This window comes from Thunnus thynnus, chromosome 4 (genome assembly GCF_963924715.1).
Source record: "Thunnus thynnus chromosome 4, fThuThy2.1, whole genome shotgun sequence".
In the NCBI taxonomy this organism is placed as follows: domain Eukaryota; kingdom Metazoa; phylum Chordata; class Actinopteri; order Scombriformes; family Scombridae; genus Thunnus; species Thunnus thynnus.
This window is the reverse complement of record NC_089520.1, coordinates 10,699,218-10,719,741: the sequence shown is the minus strand read 5'-3', so window position 1 is coordinate 10,719,741 and position 20,524 is coordinate 10,699,218. Positions and strand designations below refer to the sequence as shown.

The 20,524-nt window shown below is 39.1% G+C and overlaps 1 protein-coding gene across 2 annotated transcripts; it reads right to left on the bottom strand.

The window, feature by feature from the left end:
* Positions 1–3,887: 3,887 nt before the first annotated feature.
* On the bottom strand, positions 3,888–14,983 carry padi2 (peptidyl arginine deiminase, type II). 2 transcript variants are annotated; one of them, XM_067586569.1, is made up of 16 exons: positions 14,621–14,983; positions 12,070–12,241; positions 11,471–11,540; positions 11,092–11,153; positions 10,458–10,575; positions 9,804–9,956; positions 9,459–9,646; positions 9,018–9,121; positions 8,728–8,839; positions 7,638–7,745; positions 7,376–7,527; positions 7,044–7,191; positions 6,774–6,867; positions 6,578–6,657; positions 5,116–5,256; positions 3,888–4,952 (listed from the first exon to the last, which is right to left on the bottom strand). In XM_067586569.1, exons 1-16 carry the CDS (start codon positions 14,773–14,775, stop codon positions 4,719–4,721), a joined length of 2,091 nt encoding a protein of 696 aa, XP_067442670.1. In that variant the 5' UTR covers positions 14,776–14,983; the 3' UTR covers positions 3,888–4,718. The 2 variants fall into 2 exon arrangements, with proteins under 2 accessions (XP_067442670.1, XP_067442671.1); XM_067586570.1 differs by lacking the exon at positions 14,621–14,983 and adding an exon at positions 13,784–14,011.
* Positions 14,984–20,524: the final 5,541 nt, after the last annotated feature.

Here is a 20,524-nt window from a genome sequence, read left to right as displayed (position 1 = left end):
GTGTTTGGATTCAGCAACGGCAAACCATAAAAAAGATATGTTTACCAGTCTCCACTTTTTACAGTGCAGTTGGTCTTTGTTTTATTTCGTTTACACACATGAGCCATCTATTCAATATGGCATAAGTGACATTTGTCATTTGTTTAAGTCTAACGGACACAAAAAACAGAAGATGATTTGCTTAAATGTGTTTGAGATGCAGTGAGTTCTGTGCACCTGTTCTCCTGACGCTGTGTTCAGGAACTTGCTGATGGCAGAAAGATAACGCCAACTCTCTTATCTAGAAGACAGAAGAGAGAAAGAGAAAATTTATTGAAACAATTAAAAATTTAGGTTACCGCACCAGCCATAGTAAAAAAAAAAGGAGCGGTCCTATCACCCTCTTATCCAGGTCGTGGTTGATGAAGGCTGTGGCTGCCTACTGAGGTTAAACATCGTCTCCCTCTCCTCTCCAAACAGCTACCAGCTGCTCCACCCAGCGGCAAGGGTACAGCAGGTGGTCTTCAGTGTGACCTATAGGTGTATACATACATTTGAAAAAGAGAATGAGTGTGCGTGGAATGTAGGTTTATGTAAGTGATAGATAGGTGGTGTGCCAGTCTTTAACCCCAGATACGATAGAGTGTGTTGTATGGCTTGCTGAGCTCCAGCAGGCCGCAGTGTTTGCTCAGTTTGGTGACAGATAAGTGTCAGATAACGGCACAACATCTTGACTGCTCCTCTCTCATCCTGCTCCTCCTAGATCTGAAAGAGAGTTTTCCTGTTACAAAGATACTCCTTTTTCTTCATATTTCAAACAAAAAATGTAATCATTTTCATTTATTCTACAAAAGTAAATGATGTCTAAATCTTGACCCGCATCTTCATAGTTGTCAGGGTCGATCGCTCTCTCCAGCAGCAAGTCGTCCATGCAATGGGTAAACTTCTCCTCCAACCCCCTTCACATACAGACCACAGACCTGGGCCTGGGAGAGGGGACAGATGGGAAAATTATAGATCACATTCTATATTATTTAAGACACTGAGATATATGAGTCAGTAGAGTGAAACTGCATTAAAAAAGTACAAGATAATAAACAATGAATTATTTCATGTTCAATTGATAAAAATAACCTTGAAGTTGTATATGTATAACTTAAATGTGAGTGAGTGGATGTATGCTTTTTCTGCATTCAGCCAGAATATATAAGGTGGTAGCCTGGCGAGACTGATCAGAGATGTCCTCCTCAGCGTATCCCAGCAGCACCTGCAGTTGCATCTCTGAAATCATATTGCTTTTGACATTCTTCACCAGTATGGTGATGGCCTGAGAGAGAAATTGAACAACAGAAAAAACAGTCCACGTCAATACAATTTAAAACACACACACTAACATTATCATAAATGAAATTTAAATTTGTAGTAATGTAGTGTTTTAATTAATTGCTGTTACAGGAAAACACAATGACATTCAACTGAGGATATTTTGAATATACATGAGAATAGATTTTTTTTTTTAAAGTTTATGAAATTGAATGGCGTCTTTCTCTTTAATTTATCCTCTAACTCTGGAGCTCCTTGTATGTCTCACAGAGCTGATCGATGATATCATTCACAGCCAGTGTTAGCAGACATGGAAGCAGACAAGTTACTAAAAGGTCGACTGTTTCACACATCCAGAGTATCTGGGGGAAATCTAGATGGGGCATATTTAAGAATAACACTCTCTGCTTCCTGAGCAATTAATATCTGAGTGCCCTTCAGTGATGAGTGCACCAGTCGAGCTCAGTGCCAGCAACAGAAGGCCTGTGAAAAAAAGAGCTCTGACTCTTCTTAAATGAGTGAAGTTCACTATGCCTAAAAACTGCAAAGTTATCAATGATTCCCACACATTTTTTCTGTTGCACTTTTTTTGTCACTAATGATTCACCCTGAACCATTAATCTTTTGGATGCTGGGGTATCCTTTTTTTGGCTAGAACAGCTGGCAGCATTGAAGCGACAGACAGCCGGCCTGGGACAGAGCGCCCTCCGTAGGAGCACAAGTTCTCAGTGGTGAGACAAAGTGCTTGGCGTCAGTCATTTGGTGACACTCAGATAGGTTCACATTATGTGGAGATTATCTTATTGAGCTTCAACGTTCATTGTTGACCTCAGAGTCCATTTAGTAGCTTTTCTGGGACTTTCAATCCTGTCACATGATAGTAGATGTTCACATTTCCATTGTTTCTGAGCACATTAAGAACATCTTTTTAAAAAACGTAGATGAAGATGTTGAAAGCTTCAAATCAGATACTACATTGATCTTGAGGTGAGATTGTTTTGTCAATAATAGTTTGATTAACAATGAAAGTATTAAGCAGAAAGACCACAAATTCATCGGTTCCAGTTTCATAGGTGTGAGGATTTGCTACTTGGTCTATTTGATATATCTGGTTGTTATGGATACTCTTTTATTGCATATGTTGATATTAACGATGTCATCATCTCTCCATGTGTGTATGCAGAACTGTTAGCCATGCCCCACTGATCACTACATCGACATCCATTTCCTCCTGTTCATACTGGCCATTAAGAGACCCCTTCATAATGCACTTTAGTGATGGGGGACAAAATCCCCAGCCCTCACTCTGTGCAAAAATGTATTTAAGAGTTTATTTGAAGCTAATATGAAGCTTCAGCTGTCCAACTTAGTCAAATCAAGTCAATATTTTTAAGTTATCCATTTTTTAGTGCCATATTCCCTCTTTTTGATCCTTCCACTGCAGCTGAACAGGAAAATACTGTCCGTCGAGACACAAAAAGAGGGACTGTTTAATTAAAATGACTGGAACTGTGGAAGATTTTTTATTGGACAAACTCCTTATATTATCTTCAGATAAAGTTTTAAATGCATTTTTGCTCAAAATGTGGGGATCTTCTAATGGTCCATATAAACAGGAGGAATCATGACAGCAAGCAAAACCTGACTATTGTTTGAAGACAAACTTGAAAAATTGTGAGCGTATCCTTTAATGACAGCACGACTGCAAAGATATCTTTCTTTATCTTTTTTAAGCTGTTTTCCTCTCTCTCCTCATCTTTTTACCTTTCACTCACTTTCTCTTCTTTTATGTTCATCTGTGTATCTCTCCCATTTCCCTTTCTCTGTCTCAGCTTTCCCTCAAGAGGCATATCTTGCCAAAAACGAGCCAAGGGCATGTGAACTCAAACACAGACGCAGAACAGGAGCAGGAGTTAGAAGCCAGATGAAGAGACTGACTGATCTTCCTTTGTATGTTTGGCATGGATCTGCTGCCTGTCATGACAGACACCTCGCTCCATGGACATGTACCTATAGCCTCCATTCCAGCTCCATCTGGCACCCTTCTTGAAAGCTCAAGGCAAAGGAAAAGAGACCTCCGCACCCACGCAGCATCACTACTGACTGTCATCTGTCAGCTGGTTTAACAGAATAACTCTGCCTGCCTGCTCATTCTTCAGGGCAGTAAGCTCCAAAACCTTGTTTGCCCTCTTTTAAAGATCAGGATTTGAATGAAGGTTTAATCTTGTGACTGAAAGCACGATGAAAGAAACCAATCAAACCATTTAGCTTGTGAAACAGTGGGTCTGCAGAAAGGAGAGTTGTACTAGAGAGGAAATGGTTTATTTTTTAATGTCAACCTCACATCCCACTGTGATATTGTACATGGGTCCAACTTTGATGTGCTGAGTGTGTGTTTGTGTGGCTGTCTGTCGGGTACATATCTGCTGCAGTGAATGGTGATAATGTGTTGACTGCTGACCACAGTAAACCTGAGTCTGAAACAGCTCACCTTTCCTGAGTGGAGAGGCTTTTCCCTATCTAAAGTTTGTTATGAAGGAAAGAACTGACACAAGAAATTTTTTTTGTTATTTCAGTGATGAGAGTGAAGCAGACATGAGATTTATTGTCTAAAGTGAATTAATGATAATTAATTTACAGTATGTGAAAGTACAACAGATTTGAAGACACTGGACCAAATGCAAAACACAGCCTGTTAATGTATACATTTAGCTACAAATCACTCAGAACAAATTAAAATATTCAGCATTTGACTCTACTGTAAAATGGCTTAGTTCACTTTTTAGTTCATAATGACACATTTGTGTATTACAGCCTTTTGAAGTCAATATTATCAATTGAAGGACATGATTTCAAATGATTTTCCTCTGGGCTGGAAATGCTTAAGTAGATGGATTACGCCCTCTTGTGGCTCTGTATTATTATTGCACATCACTATGTGGTTCCATTCATCTAACTGTGCTTGCACTGTACGCCAATGGCCGATCCAAACCACAACAGATTGGGAGCGAATCTTCTATGTGCTCAATTCAAATGATTGTATTTCTGTTCTTGTCTGCTTTAGCCCTTCAGAAGATGTTAATATTGCTTTACATCCTTTTTTTGTAAATAGAGCCAACAAAAAGGTTTAATAAAGATGAAGATACAAACAATATATCAAAACACTGCGGTTATGTTTCCTTAATAAATGTTGATTGTTACTTATTGCAAATACTTTGGTATGAAATTAGGCATACATTATTTGGAAAAAAGTGGCACTTATTGCAAAATGATTGAGGTAATGTAAGGCTTTGACAAAAAAAAATCCCTCTTCAAACATAATCATTCCTATGAAATAGGTTTTCCAAAACAATTTACAATTTTTGAAAATAAAGCCCTCTATCTGCCTCTCTAACCAATCTCCATACAGTTTTCATTCACATCTCCAGATTCCACCACTTGAAGTCAAACGGTTCCCTGCGGACATTGGAGCCACAATGGACCTCTCCCAGCAGTTTGTGGTAAGAGGCGAAGTCGTCAATGAATGTGCATGTGAGGCCTAGGCCTTCCATCAGTGAGCACATCTCAGCCTCCAGGGCACAACGTCCATTCACCTTGGGGCCAAAGGGCTTCGGGATGCCAAGGTTTTTCCCCAAGACAATCATGTTCACCTGGAAACAGATGTGACGGATCATGTGAAAACCGCAAGTGCTATCAGCTCCTAGAGTTACTTACATCTTGTTAACTGATGAGTGCTTTAATGCCTCTAAAATGGAAACAAGCATTGGAAAATGATCATAGCCGAGTCATATGCCAGTTTACTGGCAAACATACCATGTCTGGGTAGTAAGCCACTGCTCTGTACTCGTCCTTCATTTCCTCCATCAACTTGAAGAGGATTGGCAGGTCGATGATGTCCTCATCATCCAGGCCCAGCTCTCTCTTCAGTACATCCCTGTTCCAGTCGATGCAGCTCTGAGAGAGAGTAACCAGTAAAAAGGACACCATGCATTGCACATACTGCATAATACACAAGTTAAAAAGCCATTTTTTCTCATCTAATTCCATATTAATTGTTTCTGTAAACAAATGTGCTGGTAGCATGCAGAAGAATGGACCACAATAAACTGTGTTTTATTTTAATGATAATTTCTTCTTTGATTTTCACTTGGAGGTCATGCTCCAGTACTCAAATTCATTTTGTTTAAGCTACTTTGACTTCAAACAAAAAACCACACTATGTGACCAAAAGTATATGGACACCCCTGCTAATTAGTAAGTTCAACTGCCTTGGCCACACCCAGTGCTAAAAGGTTCATGACATGAAGCATACAGCCAAGCAATATCCATTGACAAACATTTGGTTATACTGAAGCACTCAGTGGTTTTCAATGTGGCACTGTCATAGGATGCCGTCTTTCTAAAAATGTCAACCCTGTGAGACATGCATCAATCAGCTGTAAGTGCTGTTATTGTGAAATGCAAACAACAACAGCTCATTGTAAAGCGATAGGCCACACAAGCTCATAAAATGAGGCTGCCAAGTGCTGAAGCATGTAGCAAGTAAAAATGGTTTGTTCTCATCCACTACCAAGTACCAACCTACTTCAGGAAGCAACATCAGTGCAATAACAGTTTGTCAGGAGCTCCATGACATGGGTTTCCACAGCAAAGCAGAGGCACACAAGACTAAAATCACTATGTGCAATGCTAAGTGTCGTCTAGGATGATGTAAAGCAAGTGTGTTTTCTGGAGAGATCAATCATTCTTTACTGGCTTTCTGATGGACAAGTCTGGGTTTAGCTGATGCCAGTGCTGTCTGAATGCATAGTGTCAACTGTTAAGATTGGTGGAGAAGGAATAATGATGTGGGCTGTTTTTGGGTTGTTTGGGTTAAGTCCCTTAGTTCCAAAGGGTGACCTTAATGCTACAGTATATCATATTATATCACACGACGGTGTGATTCCAACTTTGTGGCGACAGGTTAGCCTGTCTAGCCTTTACTTTTTAAGATGCACACCACATAACTGCAACATCATACCCTTCTCTCTACTCATGTTTCCAGTCTCTCCTAAAAACATAAAGGGAAAATGGAACGACATATTCATCAATCACATATGAGACTTATGTTTGGCTGTCCACATACTTATGGCAGATACAGATTACAGCTGCAGTAGGCTGCAAGAATTTATGTTATGATTTTCACAGATTGAACCAAGTCTATCATCTTTCTGAGCTGGAAAGATTTTTTTTTTTTTTGAGAAATTGATATGTCTCATTGTATAATGTGACTCACCTGTACGTAGTTATTTTCAGCTTGCAAACTTTCATTACTAAGTATCTCATCCAAAGTGACTGGTTCTTCATCTCTCTGACCTTTTTTAAAAGTATGGTAGAAGTATTGTAGAAGTGAGTGTCAGGAGTTTTTATGATGAATTTGTTCATTGCACATTGTAGATTTGCCACAGATAAATTGCTGAAGACAGGCTTACCCTCAAACAGTTTGGCTTGTCCGTGACCATCGTTCTGTAAGTCTCTGAATAGTTTGTAGCCAGCGTCTGGGCTAGCCAGCAGCAGCCGGAAGCCCTGTGAACAGATACACAAGAGACAAAGACAACACTGGCTGTTTCATATCCTGAGAGTTTATGCAATCCCACTGTGTAGGTTACAGCATTTCAGTATGGGCCAGTAACAGCTAAAGGCTTCCTGTTCCACCTGTATTCTCCCTATTTCTATTTGTCTGTTTAAGAGGAAACATTTACCTTTCTGTCAGGTGCAGGAACAAAAGACATGAATTCATCTACGTGGCCGACAACAAGCCAGTCAGAAAATAAGGCAATGGGCTCCTGAACCTTCTGGGCCCACAGGAAGTCTTGAACTACTTTGGTCATGTTCCGTCCTTTAGTTGCCCTTAAAGAAAGACAAATATGTCGGTTTGTATGACAAAAGTCTTCTGTCACATGTTCTGTTTACTGTGCCATCCTACAACAAGGAACTGGATTTATTAATCATTTGCAAAGCTGCTCATGCATAACTGAATGACTCATATTCTCAAGAAGTAAGGGGCTTATCTCTGAATCTGTTGCAAACTCACGTAGGAAAGGCCACTCCAATGATAATTCTGCCCAGGGGATAGTTTTTCCCGTTCACAGTGACGGGAGGACTGACCTCCAGATTACCGAATGAGTCCAAACTGCTCACATCCTTTCTCTGGGCCACCCTTGTCACATATCCAAAGTCGGGTCCCTGAAGACATGAATTTGGTTGAGATAAAACTGAAAAAGCTTTTCCATTTCTAAAAGCATTATATATCTCCAAACATTAGATTTAAAGAGAAATCTGAATCCATCACTCACCAGTAGCTCATTATATGGAAAGTCCATGAGTTCTCCATCTCGAGGGGAATCCAGAACAACAGGGAACCGGTGGTGTGGTGCGTCGATATAACCAAACTCCAGCTCGTCCTAGAAAATTGTAGAATTAAATACTTTTTCTTTCATTCAGAGGATTTAACATATTTTTTCAGTTTTTGCCTAAATGTTTTATGTGAATTTGACAAATTTTTCTAAGTTTCACTTCTCTTTCTTGTGACGTGGCGGTTGTGAAAGATCCCTCTGACATAATTATGAATATAATTACAGTTACCAGATAAACTTGGTGGTGTGACTTGTCATATTTCCAGTTCCTGTTTCTCTTTCTAAGACGTGTCTCTCTTTCTATGAGGAAGACATAATACTTGTAATTCTTTCTAATTTTTTTGGTATCATCATGCAATTATTGTGAAACACAACCACATACTGACTGTAGCTGCTGTCAGATAAACCTTTCATGACTTGGCTTATTGGTTTGGTTGGATTCACAGGCACTCTTAAGGCTTTCCACATTCTACCAAAATTTATAACATGTTATAAATTAACATGAGATAATCGTAAGTAGCTGTAATCTCCATGATATGTATTGCCTGTAGAAACATAAATTAAATGTGAGGTTGGGTTCTCAAATTAGTTCATTGACAGTCAATTCAAATGAAGTTGTACAGCCTTTAATCAAAGGCTCAGAGGGCATGATTTCACATGATTAAAAGCTCTCAATGAGACACACAAAGACTTCTGCAATTTTCTGTTGTGGTTCCAGTAATATTTGCTGTTAAAGTGCAGTTGTAAAAACAATACTTTGCACTCATATTTTGGAATGTTTGATTTAATGAAAGGCTCAGCGGGCCTCACCCACCCATGTTTTCACATGATTAAAAGCTCTCAGTGAGACACACAAAGACTCCTAAGACTTAAACTCCATTTAAAAAGAAATAAAAAGTAATCCCAATGAGGAGCTTCCCAAAAACAGAAAAGGTGAGAATGAGGAGCAAACATCAAATGATTGTTTATCACAGGTAAAGCTAAGCTCCACATGAAAGTGTGACACGAAGCTTGCGTTTAGTTTTCTTGCCTGCATCCAGCGATCTCCTCTGTTCATGTACTCGTGGCAAATCTTAAGTTTGTACCCACTCCTGGCTACAAGGTTTCTCATTCCTTTCAGGAATTGATGGTTGTCAGATGTGCTGAGAAGGCAACCACAGACAGAGAAGTGATTCTCATTAAGAAATCTTTTGCAAAATGCAAATTCATGAGTATGAGTCAAAATTAAGGGGAGTGTGCTGTTGAAATAGCAGCTCTCTAACATCCTATTGACACATCTATTGTCATCATCATCTTAATTATTCATCAGTCAGCTTTTACCTGCAAACAAACACCTCTAGAGGCTTGAGGGTGTTGGGTGTCATGATCCAGGGTGCCACTCTGAAAATAACTTTGTCTGTGAAAATAGGCGTTTCTGGAAGTCCCTGTCAAAACAAGAGAGAGGCTGCTGAGCTTCATGTCTGTTTACACTGAATCTGCGTTTGATCACTTAAATATAATAAGACACCGAATTAACTCAAAGAGAGATTTTGTTATTTCCAAGTAGTGACACAGACACAGCAATTGACCTTTGCTTATTTAGAAGCAAATTGACTTATAAAAATCTATCTAGTTAAGTTATATTATTGATATGCATGAAAGTTCATTCTTGGCCTCTCAGCATAGTTTAACATAAAATATTGAATAGAAATGAGATTAAACTGTAAAACCCTGTAAAAATAAAGATGTGTAAAATGGTGGATGCCATGTTGCAGGTCTTACTGTAGAGATGGGCTCTAACAGACTGAGGTTGATGCTGATGAGCCCGTCGAAATCTTTGTCAGGAAACCTGAGGCCCTCCACATAAAAGTTCATCTCTCCTACACCTCCAACGTAAGGCACTTCCTGGGACAAGGAGTCACTGCCCAGCACCAGTGGATAGTCTTTCACAAATTGGTTGTATAGTTTATCTGCCAAATTAAGAAAAGCATAAACAAGGTTAATTAAAGGCATTTGCTTTGGGGGAAAAAAGTGATTAAAACAGCACAAAGCCTTAAATAACCAACTGAATTACTTGCATGTTACATCATCTGTTTTGGGGCTTTCTCCGCCCTAATCTTTACTCACACAGGACATTATTCCCCACTTCAGAGGATCTGGCCCTGAAGACTCTGACACTCTCTGCATCTCCCTGAGAGATGTGCATTGTGAGCTTGTAGCCCTCTGGGAGCTTGGCAGGGCCTCTGGTCCGCAGCACCATGACAGACATGTCCTTCAGATCTGAACATCCACAAAGAGTCATATTAATGTTGTTTGAGCTGTTCATTTCTAACCTTGATACCACAGATGTTAGAAAATACACATGTACAGGACTACATGAATGTAATTGAGTGACTTTTTGACTTTAAGTTTTAATGCTAAAGCCACATACTGTCAGTTTGTGGTAATATTTATGATAAATGAAAATACAAGGACAAATTAAACTGATTAAACTGCGACATGACGCCTGTTTTTTATTATCAAATTTTAGTTTAACTGGTTTATCTACATCAGAGGCCTAGTTTATCAAACCACTACAGTCACCCACACAGAGTTCTCTAGAATTGTAGGTTTATCAAACCGACCTCACACATCACCACTTTAATCCGGTGACTAATATGAGCAAATATGAGTGACCTTTTGATGCCGATAACAGTTATAAAAGTTAATGATACAGAGGGAAGAAAGACTGGAGTAAGAGTATTCACTAGTGAACAAGAAGCTGTATTGATTCTCTTTTACCTGACACTCTGGAGATGTAGTCCTGCTCTGTGTCTGGCTTCTTTCCATAGGACCGCTCTGAGTCACAGTTGACCAAAACGATGGCTCCATGCCCATTAGGACCCCATTTCCAGGACCCCTAACAAGTTTTCAACAAACACGATACCCCTCCCCCACATTATGATTCAAGTTTTTATCTACAGGTACATGTAAATGAATTAGATTGACAATTCCCTTGAAAATCTAAACGCAAAAAGTTTAATAAAAAGTGTAGAGTTTAGACCTGCACACACCAAACTGCTGAGACACAAATATTGCAAAAGCACAGTTTAGGTATTGGAGCAACACATTTATAATAATATCAACAGACAGACAAACGGAAGATAAATCAAGATGACAGAGCAAGGCAAACCTCAGCTACTGACTACAGCCTTATAAAGCTTGTAAAGAGAAATTATCTCACACACAGTGTGCAACATGACAAGCATAAAAACCTTTAAAATAATTCATACGCAGCATAAAATCTGCTCCATAAATATAATCCAGGTTGTTGTACACGGCATGTTATTTATTGTCTATCAGAAAGTGAAAAGAAGAAAAAATATCTCCTTCATTAGGTGTCACACTTTGCGCTGCCGTCTAAAACTGAGCTCACCTTATTGGGGTTGTTCTTCTCCACAAAACCGTCTCTGTCCGCATCCACATCCAGAGAGATCTCTGTGAGACAGACATACAAATATTCCAGATATTGTCTCATAACACAATACAATTATTGTTTTTTAAAAGGCTGTTTAAATACATTTATATTTCACAAATCTGAACATCACCATGTACGTGAGTTAACTGGATATCCAAAATAAAGACCATTACAGTTTATATATGAGTCATGTTCAGATTACGATGTGCACTTAAACACACCACTAACGCTGACAGAAGAACAAATCAGAGTTAAAGATGAAACTAATAGTTTGTACATATCTCTTATATATTTTTCTTTGGTAAAATGCATCTTGTTTTATTATGTTTTCACATACCAAGTGCAGTCAGGTGCAGGACTGCTCTCCCCAAGACATCTTTATTCTTCCCATAGTACTGGATTGACAGCTTATAAAGTAAAGGCACAAGTCATTTATACACACAACATTATTATTTTTGGTACCACTTTTATCGCAAAGTCTTAGAGGAGCATGACTGAATGCTGTACATTACAAAGCTCTTGAGTCCTGTTCAGTATGTAATATCTCCTCTTATCTGAAAAGTGATAAATGAATCATCAAAATAACAAAAGGTACCCATGCTGCAGGGAGGGTGAGTGGACTTTGGCCAAATAAAAAAATATATTTCTCCAGACAAGAGTTAAAAAAACTTAAGATAGTCACAGATTTTTATTGTAACAGTTTGCTTTCAGGCTCTGAAACTTACTCATATTTAATATCTGAAATGCAGATATTGATTACTTCATCTGAATTATAAATAATGATGATCATTTACATGACTACAGTTTTCACACAAACTTGAATCATGTTCCTGAGTGTGCATTTTTTTCATTTATGAGCAGTTGTTTCCTGGAGCTGGTCATATGTTGGCACATATTCATCAAGAAATATGACTAATTGTTTTATCATCAGCATACCTTGTTATCATTTTCATACTGGCTGGCACGGCTCATGCTGATGAGTAGCACTGAGTTTCCATTGAGAGGGATGGGAGAGAGGTGGGATGTTTCCTGGGACGGCGGCCTGATGCTGTACTGAACATTAGCAGTGCACTTCACAGAGAAGAACTTGGACCCGGGAGGGGCACTCCTGAGAATCAGAAAAATAGCATATTCTGATGCATGTCTGGGCTGTTTACACAACACAGGCCTACTGTATTAAACAAAAACAGTGAGTCTAAGAGCAGATATTTGTTCCTATACAAATGAGGAAGTGCACTGACATATGAATATAAGCAACAAGCTCATATGTCGTAGCAGGTGGCAAACCAAAATAGCAGCTGTAGTCAATCTATATTCCTTATTGCCAAGAAGACAGCAGAGCGGGAAAAAAGACTTTAAAAACATACTGTCGGTTATATCAAAATGAAAATTAGGATGATGTGAGTTCATACATGATGAAAAATTTGCAAATTGCAACTGCAAAATATGTAAAAACTGTCAAGACAGAATGAAGAACTAAATCAGCAGGTGCAAGAGTTGCCTTCATGTTTCAGTTACAGTTCAATCATTAACTGAAAGGAGCCTCCAGGAAATACAATGGGCTCATATTTACCGGTATGTTTGCAGAATCTGACGCTTTTCCTTGTATGAGACCGAGGTGAGGGCGTGCCTACATTCAGCCTAAGGACCAAGACACCTGATAGCCCCCAACGCTCCATCTCAGGTTTTCCATGAGTCAGCTATCTTGTGGTATTGTAATTACCATACATTTGTGCTAGAATAAGCACTATGCTGTCAAAATACCCACTGAACAGTACTGGCATGCCCATTGTACATTGAAATTTGCATGAGAAAGTATCTCTTGTTTTACAATAAACAAGTGAACTAAACTAAAACAAGGCACCTTTACATAATCACTGGAATGGATATCCTTTCAAATGATATCAGCCTTTTATTTCTGGCTAGTCCGAAAAGACCTCAGAGCCCCTGGGGGTCCAGGCCATGTCCTAGTTTCCAGCTCTGCCCAGTCAGTAATCCAGCCTCGCTCTATGGTGTTGTGTTGTGTAGGTTGGTATTTGGCAGAACAGATAGCCTGCATTTCTTTGGGACAACAAAGTCTCTCCTGTTGGCCAGTAACAAAAGAGGGCTGTTGATTCTCCCCATTGTACGAAAAAAAAAAAAACCATGAGATCTGTCACCACCAGGATCTACAAATGATATCCTTCCCACAACTCTCTCTGTGGGTTAACAATGGAGTTCTTACTATATACGTTTCATAAAAAAGGAAATAAAGTAAAATTAATAAAAAAAGGAAAAAAGGAACATATAGATTAGACTTTAACTGTCAGTCTCTAACATAACAACATAGCAGTGGTAAAGAAAATAATACACTAAGGTCTAAGGATAGAACATGTTGTATGCTGTACAGATTGTAAAGCCCCCTGAGGCAAATTTGTGATATTGGACTATATAAATAAAAACTGAATTCTATACATTTATATACTATACTGTAATACAATATAATATTTTTTTCCAAAAATAAACAATTTTTTCTGGAAATTGACATAAGAGATCAGAATAAAGCAAAATAGCATATGAGTCTTTGTGTGTGTGTGTGTGTGTGTGTGTGTGTGTGTGTGTGTGTGTGTGTGTCGCTGTATATGACAGCAGGTTGAACATATGGTCCTACCTGTGCAGCTTCACGTTAAGCTCAGAGCCGACCACGCATATGACATTTGTAGTTTTGTCATAATCTACTCTGAGAGTCCGGGGGTGCATCATGGCTGCGGTCGCCCCACAGGGTGTGAGGCAGTCAGTCAGAGTGTTACAAATACCACCGGCTGATCCGTTGACAAGACAAGCTGAGACACGAACTAGCCTTGTTTACGGTCCGGTGTGAATGCAACAAGTGATTATGAAGGCTGCCTGTTGAAGATTTTGCTCATCTGGGCGGTGATTGGTCAGACCCCCACCCCCTCTGTCCTTCGTCACCACTGGGCTACCTCCTGTGTCGTCTCTCTCTCTTTCTCTCTCTCTCTCTCTCTGTTATCTCTCTCTCTCTCTCGTCTCGTCTAGTCTCTCAGATTATGTGTCTCTCTTTATGTTGTCTTTGGTGTCTTTTTTTGTGTGTGTTTATTTTTCTCGAGGCAATATTTCGCATAAAGAAACCGAGATAGGACAAACAAATACTGTAGCCAATTTTACAAATAATTAATTATAGCCTACAGCGTCTTTCACGTGAATTCTACTGTATATTACAATAATTATAGCAGGCTGTACCGTAGATTTATTTAGTTTGATCACCTAATTGTAGCTAAAAACTCGGAAGCAGCACAACAGCTTTTCCTCAATTAGATGAAAAATGTAAAGTTAGTTAAAAAAAAAAAAAAAAAAAAAAGCTCATGCCAAAACGCAAAAGCCACCTCCTGCTCAATCATCACCACCATCATCGATAATAACAAGCACAATGTATGTATTTTACAGGTTAAAGTTTTCTTGCCCAGTGGATAATTACGAAACAGCTCACCTGTACAGGTTTGCCTTCAGAGAGGTGCCAACAATATGGAGAACACTTTGGGCGTTTTCTGTGTCCAGACGACATGTTCGAAGATATTCTTGTTCAACTCTTTTCCTCTTGTTTAAGAAAGCAGGAATGTCGGTTTGGGTTGTTTGTTGAAACATAGCTGGTTGGTTGATCTCCTCAGACTAATGACAGATTTGTGGAGCGATAGTTTTTGTTGCTTCCAAGTGCTTCCAATTTGTAATTTGAGATAGGAGGGACTCTGCCTTTTGAATCACATATTTGGCAGGAAACCAAAAAAAGAAAAACCTGTTAAATATGGCATTAAGTTCTCTTGTTATTCGTATGGAAGCCCAGTTCCGCCAGTAAAAAAAAAAGATGTTACCTGATAATTTGAAAAAAAAAAGTTCATTTTAAGTCACAATTATGATATTAAAAAGTCAAAAGTACAAGATAAAAAGTCAACATTATGAGATAAAAAGTCACAAATATGAAATAAAAAGTCAAAATTATGAGTTAAAAAGTCGAAATAATGGGTGTTAGTTCAGTGCACATGCGCTCTAGTGGCGCTGTTTTCCAAAGGTCCTTCCATCATGTCAGTATTGCATTGTCAGCATTGTAGTTGATTCAACATCCAGCCTAACATGTTATTATAAACTGCAATAACTACCAGTAGTAGATCATCCAGTGTTGTCATAAACTGCGTCAAACTAAAATCAAATGGAGTGATTATGCCCCCTTACCCACTTTAAAGTATTGAATATGTGATAATAACAGAGGGCAGCCTCAGAAAATCAGAAACCAAGGGACCTACTTTAAATATTAAAAGGAAAATATAATATGAAATAATGCTCCCTTTCTCCCTTGTTGAAGGATTTAAGATTTAAATTTAAATTTAAGCTTTAATGTTATTCCTCAGAGGTGCAGAGGTTCTTTGAACTGCCACAAGATAGATGAGCTAAGTGCATACATGAGGTAACAGCATGTGTCTGAGGAAGATATACAGCAAATGGAACAGGAGAAGGTAGTTAATATAGGAAAGGCTTAATTCTGACAAATGCCACATAAACATTCAAAAACGCAAAGTTTGAAAGAACTTTGTAAATAATATCTGGTGCTATGCAGGTTGTTCATTGTTATAATTTAATGCACTTGACATAACCTCCCTGCTCTTATGGAATAACCTCTCTGCAGATGTCAGACAATCTGAGTCCTTTAAACTCATTTTTTTTGCCTTAAAGCACAATTAGTTGCCTTTAATTGAATACTTCATGACCTTGTACTGCATGGCAGGTCGGTTTCTGTCTCAATGAAATTACTGAGCTCTGTCCTGCTGACGAGACTATTGATTATTGCAACTGTTCTGACAACCACTGCATCTCTCTAACCTTCTGTTTGTTCCACAAGCACATGAGTGTCCCAGCTGTGTGCCCCTCTCTCTTCTCTCCCTTTTTTCTACTCCTGTCCTCTCTTGTCTCTGTGACATCTCCTGCTGGACCAGCACCCATCCTGGAACCACTCTGCTTCGCTGGCTGTCGGTGCCATTCCCTGAGGTTTTGGATCTGGTTCCCCATCAATGATGTCTTTATCCTTCTCTCTCTCTCCTGTGTGAATAATGTCTTTTCTTGTCTCTTCTCCTGTGTGTGTGAGTGCTGTGATGTGAGTCTCCCCTGTCCTCCTGCCAGGTCTCCATGGTGATGGAGGTCACGCGGCTCAGGTCCTATTCTGTTCTGGTGGCACCTTAAAACAGCTTGGCGTCCGCTTCATCACATTCTTCATATTGTAAATCCATTATAATTTTGTTGTAGAATAATGCTGTATTCTGTAATTGTGTTCTATTCTGTATACACAACATCTATTGCACATCTGTCCGTGCTGGGAGAGGGATCCTTTCTCTGTTGCTCTTCCTGAGGTTTCTTCCTGTTAAAGGGTTTTTTAGGGAGTTTTTCCTTATTCGAATTGAGGGTCTAAGGACAGAGGTTGTTGTATTGCTGTACAGACTGTAAAGTCACCTGGAGCAAATTTGTGATTTATGATATTGAGCTATACAAATAAAATTGACTCGACTAAGAATTCATGAGATATTTCTTCATTTTAGATTGATCCATTGTCATAGGCCTCATGACAGATGACCAGCTAAGAGAGTAACTGCCATCCTATAGTGATCGGCTGGCTGTTTTTGGATACTGCAGATGGAAGGAAAAAGAAGCCAGCAGTCACAAATCAAAAGTCTTTGAGTGACTGAGAGGAAACCTGTCAAGCAATAAAGGTGATAGTGAACATGTGTCTGAGAGAGAGCATCAAACCACTCCAAAGAATGCACAGAAGAATCAGCGAAAAATTGAGTTGGGATGGATGCATTTCAGACATAGGGAATTGGGCAAGTACGAATCAGAAAGGATGGGGGAACCAGAAAAGAGAGTGTGCCGAAGGACAGTAAAAAACAGAGCTTGAAAAGGCTGTGCAGCTGATTTTTTTCAGGTGGAAAAAATGCAGAGGGGAGCCCAACTGATTTTGACACTGACTTAACTGACTTTCAGTAGAATTCATTGGAGGATAGTACCACAGTCAGGGAAGTGTATGAAAAGACAAAGTTACCTATATAACCAAGAAGAAAGACATTGCCTGTGACTTAAATCAGGAGGAGGAGAATAGTGATGCAACTGCACAAGAAGGTGAAAAGACACATGACAGACGTGATATCTATCACGACTCGCCAGACACTTCTGCAGTGGCACTGTAGAGATAAATACTTTAGATGTCAGTTATTTTTAATCATCGTTCAATCTGCTGGTTTCCAGTGCTCGTCACACTGTCTGTTCAGTTTGGTTCTCAGAAAACTTCAAAAAAGTTGATGCATTTCAGCCATATGGCCATTTTCTGTTCCTAAATCAAGTCTAAATCTGGCAGGGCATCCACTAGCATGATCATAGCATCCACTAAGTAGCCAGTGATGATGTTTGGGTCACTGGTTGTTTTATAAGCTTCAAGCCATATCATCTTTCTGGAAAACCCTTCAATGCATCCACTGGTTGCAATTCCAGATGGCTTAAGCTTGTCGTAGCCATCAGTGTGCCAGACATAGTTTGGACCAGAGCTGTGGTAAACACGCCTTCGCAGTCTGTGACTTGACCTCAGGTCATCACCTTCACCATTCAATAACTGTAGCAATATTCAAACTGTTTCTCTGTCACAATTCCATACAATATTTTTGGTGCATTCATCTGTAACTGTGACACTGACCAGATATTTCCAGTTGCTGTTCAATGAAGGTTGCCATGTCAGCCACATTGGTTTTATTCTTTCTACGCCAGAGCTGCTTCTTGCTTAAAATCTTTCCAAGAATGTGTTTGCTTAGTACACTCTCATGTGAATCAGCAAGCAAATGAAGTATTTTATCTGTTGTAGAGCCATGTTTAAAGTATTCCTCAATGACCTCACAATCCATTTCTGTATCAAATTGAATAGGAGGCCTCATGCCAAAGAGCTGCTACCTTGTCTGTTTATCTTATTTTATTGTGGCGTATTTTATTCTACCTAACCTTCTGTACCTTATTTGCTTGATTTTATTTTATAGTAGTGCTGAAATATTTAGTCTTTTCTGTACATTCATGTAGAGAACATCATGTAAATTACTATTTACAGTGCTGCTTGGAAGTTTGTGAACCCTCTAGAATTTGCCCTCTTTCTGCATAAATATGACCTAAAACGTGATCAGATTTCCATTCAAGTCCTAAAACTAGATAAAGAGACATCAGTTAAACAAATGAGACAAAAACCTTACACTTGTTCATGTATGTGAACCCCTAGGATTATCAATTCATTTGAAGGGGAAATCACAGCCAGTTGTTTCATTCATTGGGATGACAATCACATGTGAGACTGGGAGGCCCTACCTTATTTAAAGAAGAGAAATCTAGGTCTTCACTGTCAAACTCTGAGCTTCACAACACAGGTTTGTGGAAGTGTGTCATGGCTCAAACAAAGGATATTTCCGAGGATCTTAGAAGAAGAGTTGCTGATACTCACCAGGCTGGAAAGGGTTACAAAACCATTTCGAAAGGGTTTGGACTCCACCAGTCGACTGTCAGGCAGATTGTGTACAAATGGATGACATTCAACACCATTGTTACCCTCCCCAGGAGTAGTCGAACAACAAAGATCACACCAAGAGTAGGTGTGTAATAGTCTGGAAGGCCACAACGGACCCCAGGGTAACATCTAGGAAACTAAAGATCTCTCTTGCAGTGGCTACAGTCGATGTTAATGAGTCCACCATCAGGATAACATTGAACATCAATGGTGTGCATGGCAGAGTTGCAAGGAGAAACCCACTACTCTCCAAAAAGAACATTGCTGCTGTCTACGGTTCGCTCAAGACCACTTGGATAGCCAGAAGGTGATTAGAACAATGTTCTGTGAATAGATGAGACCAAAATTGAACTTTTTGGCTTGAATGAGAAGCGCTATGTTTTGCAATGAGCAAACATTGCATTCCAGCATAAGAACCTTAGCCCATCTGTGAAACATGGTGATGGTAGTATCATGGTTTGGGCTGCTTCACTGCCTCTGAACCAGGACAGCTTGCAACCATTGATGGAGCTATGAGTTCTGAGTCGTACCAGCCAATTCTACAGGAAAATGTCAAGGTATCCGACTGAAGTTCAACAGGAAGTGTGTCTTGCAGTAGGACAACGACCCTAAACACGCAAGTCATTCTACAAGAGAATGGTTGAAGCAGAAGAAAGATAATGTTTTGGAATGGCCGAGTCAAAGTCCTGTCAGGACGAAAGAAATGCAGTGGAAGGACCTGAAGCATGTAGTTCATGCAAAGACGCCCACCAACATCCCTGAGTTGAGACTGTTTTGTAAGAAGGAATGGGCTAAAATTCCTCCAAGCTGATGTGCAGAGCTGATAAACAGTTACCGGAAATGTTTGGTTGAAATTATTGCTGCAAAAGGAGGTCACACCAGTTACCAAAAGCAAGGGTTCACATACTTTTGCCTCTCACAAATATGTAAGATTGGATAATTTTCCTCAATAAATAAATGAAAAAATATTTGTTTACATTTGTTTAATTGGGTTTCTCTTATCTAGTTTTAGGACTTGTGTAAATATCCAATCGTGTTTTAGGTCATATTTATGCAGCAATACAGAAAATTCTAAAGGGTTCACAATCTTTCAAGCAGCACTGTATGTTCTGAAAGGCACTAAATACACTTTGTTAATATTATTGCTAGAACAACCTCTAACATTAGTAATAACCCCATGACATTGGCTCCAGGCACATGTTGCATACCTTTATTTCTACAAACTATTGTCATCCTTTTTTCACTCATAGGACCATAGATTGTATATAAAGATTTTCATATATCCACATAAAATATTTATGTGCAGTCTAGATGAGGTTGAAGACTTTTATATTTCTATATAAAAATATTTATGTGTAGTCTAGATGAGACTTTGACTTTGAAGAGGACTTTTCTGTTTCTATATAAAAAATATTTATATACAGTCTATGTGTAGGACTCATACAGTCTATGGTAGGACTCTCGATTTAAAAAGGGCATTGTGCGTTTACGTAAATTGCTTTTACACATGTGAAATTACTTTATGTGGGTTACTATACAGACCACATCAGATTATTGAAGAACTATGCGATGAACTCAAAAGGCACCATCACATCACACCAGAAATCACCACCAATAACCACAACGATGTGAAATACTAACTGTTAACTCACTCCAGCAGTTCTGAAAAAAAAACAACTTTCTGCTGTGTACAGTATAGGCTACAACGAAAACATATTGGAATGAGATCCAATCAAATTGGTGCATATTTTTGACAAGCTTGAGTACGGACCAATAGAATCACTCCAAACACGCTGGAAAGGGGCGGGACGTAGGATA

Bases quoted from the DNA above. Each gene is read 5' to 3' on its own strand.
- padi2 (XM_067586569.1), bottom strand. From the start codon at position 14,775: ATGTTTCAACAAACAACCCAAACCGACATTCCTGCTTTCTTAAACAAG. The intron at 9,122-9,458 runs GTAAGACCTGCA...TTGTTTTGACAG, and splicing joins TGTTAGAGCCCATCTCTACA to GGACTTCCAGAAACGCCTAT. The intron at 7,746-8,727 runs GCAAGAAAACTA...ACAATTTTCTAG, and splicing joins GAGGAGATCGCTGGATGCAG to GACGAGCTGGAGTTTGGTTA.